The 9,136-nt window shown below is 48.7% G+C and overlaps 1 protein-coding gene across 2 annotated transcripts; it reads right to left on the reverse strand.

Moving 5' to 3' along the window:
* Positions 1-5,468: 5,468 nt before the first annotated feature.
* TMEM74 (transmembrane protein 74) lies at positions 5,469-8,473 on the reverse strand. 2 transcript variants are annotated; one of them, XM_044422183.1, is made up of 2 exons: positions 8,345-8,473; positions 5,469-7,055 (listed from the first exon to the last, which is right to left on the reverse strand). In XM_044422183.1, the coding sequence occupies exon 2, from the start codon at positions 7,011-7,013 to the stop codon at positions 6,210-6,212; it is 804 nt and encodes a 267-aa protein (XP_044278118.1). In that variant the 5' UTR covers positions 7,014-7,055; positions 8,345-8,473; the 3' UTR covers positions 5,469-6,209. The 2 variants fall into 2 exon arrangements, with proteins under 2 accessions (XP_044278118.1, XP_044278117.1); XM_044422182.1 differs by having other exon boundaries at positions 5,469-7,347.
* Between the last annotated feature and the right edge of the window lie 663 nt (positions 8,474-9,136).

Raw genomic sequence — 9,136 nt, forward strand, 5'->3', positions numbered from 1 at the left:
TACATGAGGTTCCCAGGTGGTCTCCCCTCCAAGCTCAGGACAGCCTCAAACCTGCTTAGCTTCAGCATGGTAGATGTGCCTTCAGACCATACTCTGGGAGAGAGTTTGCCAAAAGCAACAACAAAATAAAATGTGGGAAGGGGGAAAACCGTTGAGGGGAGCATACATCCTTCTATTTTAGAATGCCATTCTCCTGGCCTGAATCAGGGCTGTGCACACATACAAGAGAGTAGAGGAGTCTGGCATACATAGCTCCACTTGGTGTAGGTTTTGGTTGGTGCTACTAAGCACTTGCATGGTTAACTTGGACAGGTGCCTCACAATGTCCCCGATTGGTCTGGTCATGCTTCACGGGCAGAATGCTTCTGGGGCATCCAGAATGTGCCATCTGAGACAGCTGCCTCACTCAGCCTAATGGGCTTCAAGAACTCCTGCCTGCATGCTGCAAATATCCCGAGAATATCTTCAAGCTAGTTCCTAAAGTAACTGCAATACAGCTTCATGAGAAAAATAAACAGCAAGCTTTTTTCCTAGTCCAGAGCACTGTCCAGAGATGTTGACTAGGACCAGTCTTAGGAAACAGACAGTGTCTCCATTATTTAGTGGTTTTACTGGCTAATGCTCTGTTTCCGGGCTAAATTCAAAGTGTGGGTTATGACCTATGAAGCCCTACTTGACTTTGGACCAGGCTTCCTGAAACGACTGCCTTCTCCCATACAAACCTGCTTCAGGAGAGGTCTTCTTTCAAGGCCACTGGCTTCAGAGATATGCTTAGTCGTGGGGTGGAAGAGGGTCTATTTGGTGGCCACTCCCAACCAGTGAGACTTCCTCCAATCGGTGATTTATTTCACTCCCTCTCCCCTGCCCTTCTCCCAGCAAGCAAAGATCTTTTGATTAAAGCAGGCCTTTGGCATGTAAATGGGTCTGTAGCACTGAATACTGCTTTTATTCTGCTAAAGTGGTGTTTTCATATTTTGGCATTTGGTATTGCTTTCATCAGGTCTTATTTTGACTGTAAATTGCCTTGAATATCATGTTCCTTTGGACAAAGGTGGGGTATACATCAAATAAATACACAGAAGTTTCAAAAATCAATTAAGGGAGAACTGTATGGGTGTCCTGAATGAAACCCCCAAGCCCCACTAGCTGACTCCCCAAATTTTGCTAAAACATGCCCTCCATACCTCTCTCAAATATCCTCAAGGTCTCAAGCTGTTCAGAGCTTTATGCACCAATAACAAACCTTAAACTCCACCCGAGAGTAAATTGGCACTTGCTGCAGTTCCCTCGGCCAAGGTGTAGTGTGGTGAAAAGGGGCAGCCTGCAGCGAGAGACAAGGTGCTGCTTTCTGCCTAGCCGCGGTTTCTGGACCAATCTTCAGCACAGCGTCACAGAGGCCACGTGGCAGTAATCCAGCCTTAAGTTTAGGAGCCCCTGCATCACTGAGGTCATGCCAAACTCGCCCAGAAAAGGATGCACCTAGCCTGGCATACCAGCCAAAACTGGTGGAAGCTGCTACAGGCTGCCATGGTCAGTTACCAAGATGAACCCAGGCGTACTCCGCACCACACCCACACAAACAGGCAGTAAAGCTAGGCAGATCTGAGCCTAGTTGGTGCCAGGATAAGAGATTGTTTTAAAAAGGAAGCAGGAAAAATAAATAAATGAATGTTGTTAAGATCAAATGTGCCTTGGATGCTACTCACCAGGTACTTAAAGACTTCCTTGACCAGCCATCTCAAACCTGGTGCTCTCCTGGTGTTTCAGACTTCAACAGCCCCTACCAACATGACCAATAGTCAGGAATGCTAGAAGGGTAGTCCAAACATCTGGTCTACCAGATGTAGCAGGTTAGTGAAGGTGGCTTTTTCTAGCTGATGGCAATGGGATGCAGAAGTGGGGGGACCCGTGGTTGGCATGTAGGACATTCAAGGCTGAACCCTGGGTGTGTCCAACTGGCAAGCGATTCCACCTGAGAACTGGAAAGCTGATACCGATCACATATATGACCCTGATCTAGACAGAATAATGGTCTGACCTGATATAAGGCAGTATTCTATGTTCCCAACATGGTTTCTCCCAGCTTTGCAATTGATTCCACATCATTCCTTGGGAATTACCAAAACTGAGCTATCCTTTGGTACGCCTTTAACTTCATTGTCATCCAATGGTCCTACTGCCTCCTCAGGTGGCTTCTTGCTTCTGATATATTTAAATTATTTTTTCTTGGTAGTCTTGATGATCTTAGAGATAGGTGCCACAAAATGATTTTGTCTTTTGGTCCCTCCCATCATTTGCTTGCATTCTCTTTGTGTGAGCTTTCGTTATCCTCATTTGGGAAAGACTTCCATTTTCAGAAGGAAAATAAGCCCTCTTTTCTCTAATAGTTTGCTTGACCTTGCACATTAACCTTCCCACTGGTCTCTTGCCCTCTTCCAGGCTTTTGGTATACATTCTAGCTCTAGCAGTTTAAAAGCTGCTTTGCACCAGGTCATTTTTATCTTTTTAATGTTTCGTGCCCATCAATACTTTGCACATCATGTGTATCCCTTCACTGCCTTCAAAATATGGAAAATGGGCTTCTCCTTTATTCTGCTGCAAGGGAACCCTCACATGTCTGTCCCAAAGTCCACCGTTTCCCCCTAGGAACGGCCCCATTGGTCCAGGAACACAGAACGTGGCTGAAAGACGCATAAACCTGTTGTTCTCTTTGGAAATGAGTCACGGGAGACAAACACTTTGTATTGTGGCTAGTATTTCTTCTATATTACAGTCTAGCAGAGGCTTTATACAGCTAAACACTTTTTCGTTGTCTTGGGGGGGGTGGATGTGGAAAGTGTATTACAAGAAAAAGCAAGCTGAAGACAAATTGTTTCTGAGAAGTATTCATTTGGGACTGGGAAAGGTCCATTAGCATGGACCTTTATTTAAACGTGAAGTGAGTTTTTAAATCACTAATTATTATTATTGCTTTGAGAAGCTCTGCTAAGTCAGTGTTCCTGTGAGAGGTCTGGTTTTCATGTTAGCATATCTCACATTGGTCCTTAAAGGATTTTTTTTTAATCAGCTGCATAGCACTGGTGGAAAATCTGTGGAAGCAACACTGCTTAGAAACAAAACATTTTGAGAGGTCTTGCACTTTTTATATGTGGCTGTTGGCTCCACAGCCTAAAAACTCACTTCGCTCCAACATCCAGAACTCTCAGGACCAGTCCACTAGGCAGAAACAGTGGCAGTAGCATTGGAACAAGAAATGCTATCCATCTGATTAATAGAAACATAGAAACAGAGTGAGTCAGAAGGGCCATCTAGTCTGACCCCCGGCTCCAGCCAGCTCCACTCCTGACATGCCTCCCAAGGGCATGACCAGCCTATCCTTGAACACCCTCACCGATGGGGCTTCAACCACCTCCTATGGAAGCCCATTCCATATCCCAGGGGTCCTAACTGTGAGGAAGCACTTCCTGGCATTCAAACCTTGGTTCCCTAATAGCCTACTCTCCCTCTAAAAAGTACAGAGTACATGCTTCCCCACTCCCAATGTATCCTCACAAGGACCCTGTGAGGTAGGCTAGGCTAAGAGACAATGACTGACTTAGAAAGCTTTGAGGATGGCCAGAGATCTGATTCCAGGCCTTCCTGGGTGTTAGTCTGATACTGTGATTCGGGGGTAGGCAATCCAGTGTCCTTCAGAACTTTTAAAGTACCATTCCTATAATCTCTAACCATTGGCCTTGCTGGCTAGGGTTGACTGGAATTGTAGAACAGAACAACTAGAGGGCACTAGGGGATCTCTTTGTGAAATCTAACCAGTGTATCATCCTGGTTCTTGATTTGCCAGCATGGATGCAAGGAAGAATGAATGGCACAATGCCAAAACCAAGGCAAAAACCACACACACCACAGAGTCATGCTGCCAGTGTGATCAAGCATACAGATTACCATAAAGTTTAGGGGAAGCATGGTGGAGAAAGCTTCCTGTGAACCTGGGTAGAATCGGCACAAAAGACTCCTGGAAAAGCCCCACTGAAATGGATGAACTCGTAAGTTTAGCCATATGGGGGGCAGACATTTGTGCCATGTAAATACCCAGCTGTTTAACATAATGTGCTTTCCCAGAGATGTTTCATGTGTTCCTTCCTTGTCTGATGTTTCAGTGTTCCAGAAACCAGTTCAAGCCTCCACTTTGCAAATGTCTGCCTTCTTGTATGCCGGTCAAGCAAACTAGAGCTCCTTTGAGAAATGCCCAAAGCCAGAGTTCAGCACCGTCAGAAGCTCTGTTGAGAGAGCCTTGTGAATAGGCCAGGGAGAACCAGAGATTGTGGTGCTCTCTTAAGCTAAGCACATGTAGCTCTGATCAGCACTCCAGATGAGATTCTAGTGAAACCTCCATGTAAGAACAAGGTATACATGCAGGCTTGGCTTGGGAGAGCATTATGGTAAAGGGAGGGCCCCATCCATTGTAAAGGGATTTGCCCCATCCATGCATCCATCTATATGAGGAGCAGCTGAAGGAGGCTAGTTTCCCTCCCCACTGCCATAAATAACACATATAAGGCTCTGTAACTAAGAACTAGTGTGTGAGTCCTGGGTTTTCCTTTACAGCCCCAATCCTTTATCCTTTCTGTATCTGTGGGGCAGGGACCACCATATTACTGATCCTTGTAAGCCCCATCTGGAGGACTAAGTCATAAGTCTAACCATCTAATCACAACACTTGTGGGCATTAAAGGGGTACTAATTTCAGCAGAGATAAACTGATAAAGAAAAAGAACAGTAGCCCTGATAAAGTACAAAGTGCTTAAATTCAAAAGGAACATTCCCCATCCTTAGCTGCAGATACTGCCTGCCAGTCCTGACAGTTGCTTATTGGTGTCTCTTAGCATACTACCACACAGTCTGTTAATAGCTCTTCACATAGGCTATTACAGTTTAGAGTTTTTAGAGTGACAAAGTATTAATGTTTATCTGAGGTTCTGGGAGGAAAAGAGAAAGAAATACGGACTGGATTAGCTTTTTAAAAGACTACAGGGATTATTTTAGCACACAATGAGAATGCATGATTCCAAGTACCAAAATGTTGTTTGTGAGAATTAAATCCTAGCACCTCTCTTAAGACTGAGACTTTGATGTCAAACATACTCAGTCAGGCACAAAAGCTGGTTCATCATTCCTATGTGTGAACAGGCCAGTGTGGATGCAGCAACCCAGACAAAACTCTTTCTTAGCACCTTGTGTAGCTTTGCAATGAAGTCGCTGCACGTGGGCCTGTTTGGGGGTGAGTCACACCTGCACCAATTGCTGATTGCAACATCACACAACCCTGTGTATGGGTGTGAGAACGAGATGTCACACATTCGGCCTCGCGGAGCGAACTTTCCTTTTGCTGCGAAGAGAACGTTTGGCAGTGCAGCCAGCCAAAAGGTTTGACTGTCAGCTCATCATGGTTTGGCTTTCACACACATGTATACCGCTCAAAATTTTTACTCTCGATTAGCATACGTGGGCTGACTTTCAGCTGAACAGATGAACTCACTCCAGCAAAAGACGTTGCATTGAAGAGATGCGATCCCACGTGATTCTCCTCTACGAGCCACTGCTCACTTCTTCAGTCCTCAAACCATGCACATGCAGGACCACAGTAAATACCCCACACCCTAACCCAGAAGCCTCAGTGACAATGTCTTTCTTGTGTACCAGGGCGTGTTGGAGCATCGCTCAACATTCTTGAGCACTGTGGAAAATGAGAACGGTGCTCCTAGACCCTCTCCCCATCAGTGCCTGCCTGAAGATGGAAGGCATCCTTCTACCCAGGCGATGTAGCTCTGCAGCTAAAGCCATGTGAGCCTACCAGCGATACGAGAGAGCCCACCCACTCCTTACGTAGCCCTGGGTGACACAGATTTCAAGGGAACTTTTACTTCCAAGTTCACGTGCCTGGATTTCAGCCACAGAAGCCTTCCTGTAAACACTAACAGAGCCATGCTCTGTCCGTCTTAATCCAAACATGACAGCATAGATTATTTTGATTATTATCTCTTTCCTTTTTGCCCACGAATACATGTCTATATAAAGCAACAATTCCGTTTTAATGTGCTAGGAAAAGATGCTGCTGTCAGGCAATGCTAGCAAAGTTAAGCTTCATTTGTTTCATTTAATGGAAAAAAACCCCTTTGCATTCTTTGCAGCCTCACAGCATCCAGGGCAACCTAACCATCTACAGCAAGGACATCCTCCTCAACTAACGATAACTCCATATTATCGTTTGGAGAGGATTTCACTCGAAAATTGAAGGAGCCGTACAACTTGGCTGTTTCTGTAGAGGCAGCGAACCTGTTCCGCCGGTAGAGCTCTCCTTTCCACATGGAAATCATGAGCAAACTGGACAGCACCACACCCCCCAGGGTCAAAAGGCAGAGCCCAGCAATCACACACCTATCTAGATGAGCCCCGACCTTGGCACTCTCGTTCTCCAGTCGCTCCATCTCCCTCGCCGCCACCGTGTTGGGGTCCACGGTCACATCCCTGGGAACTACATAAGAAACAATCACTAGCAAAATCCCACTGACCAGGAAAAAGATTGCACTGATGAAGCCGTAATCAACAGACTTTCCGGCAGTTTCTGAGGTGGCATCGTCATCTTCCTCGGAAACCAGTGAGGGCGGATCGTAGGGCCATTCTAGTGGCCGCTCTCCACACGGCTCAGGATGGGGAAGGAGATCCAGGTCTTGGCAACAGCCCTGGTGTGCAAGGCTTCCCGTGTGGTCAAGATTGTTGACGTTTTCGTCCACGCAAGTGAAGGACGTATCAGATTCACAGCAACAGGCTCTCTTCTGCATCACAGCTTCCTTTTCTTCAAGGGGAAGAGTGGGGTGGCAGGCAACCTGACCTGCAGCTGCATGGTCTGGAGACCACGAAGGTGTGGCAGGGAACGAAAAGGAAGCCTGAGCGGGATCGTCTTTGGCTGGCCTTTGGGGGGCTTTGCAGTGCCACTCGGAGCGCTCGGCAGACATCGCCAGCGTTTTAGTCCTTGCCTCGCTTTCGTCAGCTGGCCCCTGAAATGGAAGAGTTTGCAAGCACCGGTCCATGCTGTGGCGCCGATTCGGCTGGCTGCCCTGACTGGCGAGGCACAGGAGTTCCATGCATGCCCTGGGAGCACCACTCAAGGGAGCCCCCGTTTCCCCTTCACAATAAGCCCATGCTTCAGCAAATGGTGCTGGTTATGACCTCCCCGTAGCATGGCACACTCAGGGCAGCTTTCTACACTCCAGCCACTGTTTTGCTGGGCATCTGTTTCAGCCACTACCCAATTAAACAAATTCCCTTGGACAAGCATTCCTTTTCAATCTGCAAATGCAAAGGGGGGCAGGGGGAGAAAGAGCTTCATCATCATGAGAGGTTATTAGACAAAGCCAAGTGCAGCAGAAACATCCTATAGACTCCAGCCCTTATCCTGACTTTGCCCAGTGTGCATCTGTGATGAGGGTGGTGGAGAAACAACACATGTGATTGTTTTAATCAAGCACTTAATGCCGCAATCCGCTTGCCGATCTAAACTCTGTTAGGAAGTCTCATCAGCCTTTGACACCACTACCCACTTACGGAAATAAGTCGCTGGAAATAAAAGGGATGCATAAACATGCACATCCCTTCTACCTCGAGGACTCAAGTGCAAAGCCCACGGATTCATTGGGAAGGGCAAACTCGACGAACTGAGATCTGAGAAGCCCAAATTCAAATGCGGAGTCTAATTAGGAAGAAGCAAGCAAATCCCTTGTCGCTCAGTAATCCAGGATCTCTATTCTCCCGTGGAAATCTGATAATCCCAGGAGGAGGGAAAGCAGCACTTTCCGAGAGCAGATCTCGAGCGCTGATGGAAAAAACAAAACAAAAAACATGCTTGCAACGAAATTACGCCTCAGAGACGGTGCTGCAGAGAAACGGAGGCAAGTTCTCCCGGTGCGAATAACGGCACGCGAGAGCGAAGGACGGGAAACTTGGGGAAGAAAAAGGAAAGGAAAATCCTGACTTGAGAGAGAGAGAGAAAGAGATCCATTGAGGACTTTTTGAAATCTATAGGAGTGCGTGCAATATATTCTCCATGACACACTACACTGTCCTTTGAGCAAGTTGCACTTCGGACGGCAGCGCTAATGGGCTCGGCTGCAAAGCGCCACCAGCATGCCAAAGGAGAGCTTCCCCGGCAGGAGAGCGCTCTTTCCGTCCTTTTCCCTCCCTGGGGTTTATCTGCAAAGGGCAGGCAGGCGGCAGCCTTTATCTTTCGCCCGGCGACCGATGGGTTCGTCCCGGCTGCTGCGCATCCCGTGCTCTCGTCTGCACGTACCTGCTCCGTCCGTCTGCGCCCACCAGGCTGGGGTGGCGCCGTCGTTCATCCCGAGCCGCTCCATCAAAGTCTGCGAAAGAGGCACTTGTAGCCCCGCTCCGCCACGCGCTCCGGTCCTCCTGCCTCCCGCGGGGCTCGGAGCGGGCGGGGAAAGAGAGGGCTGCGCCGCGCCAGCGGGGAGGAGCCCTGGGAGCTGGGCACTCTGGGAAATGTAGTCCTGCGGCGTGCGCCAGGCAGGGGCGCGCTGGGTTGCTGCTCAGAGAGGCCTGTCGGGGGCTCGCGCGCGGCCGGCGTTGGGGGGACGTGGCTCGGCTCGGCTCGGCTCGGCTGCAGGGCCTGCAGTCAGTGCAAGAGCTCGAAGTCGACACAGGGGGAGTCATAATGCAGGTTCATAGATCATGTGCAGAGTGTCTCCCCGCATCCCCGCGACGGCGGCGAGGAATCCGCTCGCGGACACCGCGTGCGTTGAGAAGGAGCTGCGCGCAAGACATTCGGCAAGAGCCGCGCGTGGCCGCTGCCCTAAACGCCGCGGAGTAGGCTCAACACGGTGGGACTTACTCTTGGGTAAACTCGCATAGGATGTCGCCCCAGGACACGGCGACGGTTAAAGGGTGCACGGCAGGGCTTGGAAGAGCGTTCGATTATTTCATTTTCGATCTCAGAACTACGACGAATTCATCAAGGCTGAAATGCCTGGATCTTTGCTCACCTGAGCGTGACTGCTGTCGGAAACGATTCATGGTGCCACCCTCACCCTGGCTAGCGTGTGTGTCGGATCGCAATGAAAGTGGG

This window comes from Varanus komodoensis, unplaced genomic scaffold (genome assembly GCF_004798865.1).
Source record: "Varanus komodoensis strain SLA01 unplaced genomic scaffold, ASM479886v1 scaffold12, whole genome shotgun sequence".
NCBI lineage: Eukaryota > Metazoa > Chordata > Lepidosauria > Squamata > Varanidae > Varanus > Varanus komodoensis.

Excerpts from the sequence above, each read along its gene's own strand:
- TMEM74 (XM_044422182.1), bottom strand. The coding sequence starts at position 7,142 with ATGGAACTCCTGTGCCTCGCCAGTCAGGGCAGCCAGCCGAATCGGCGC.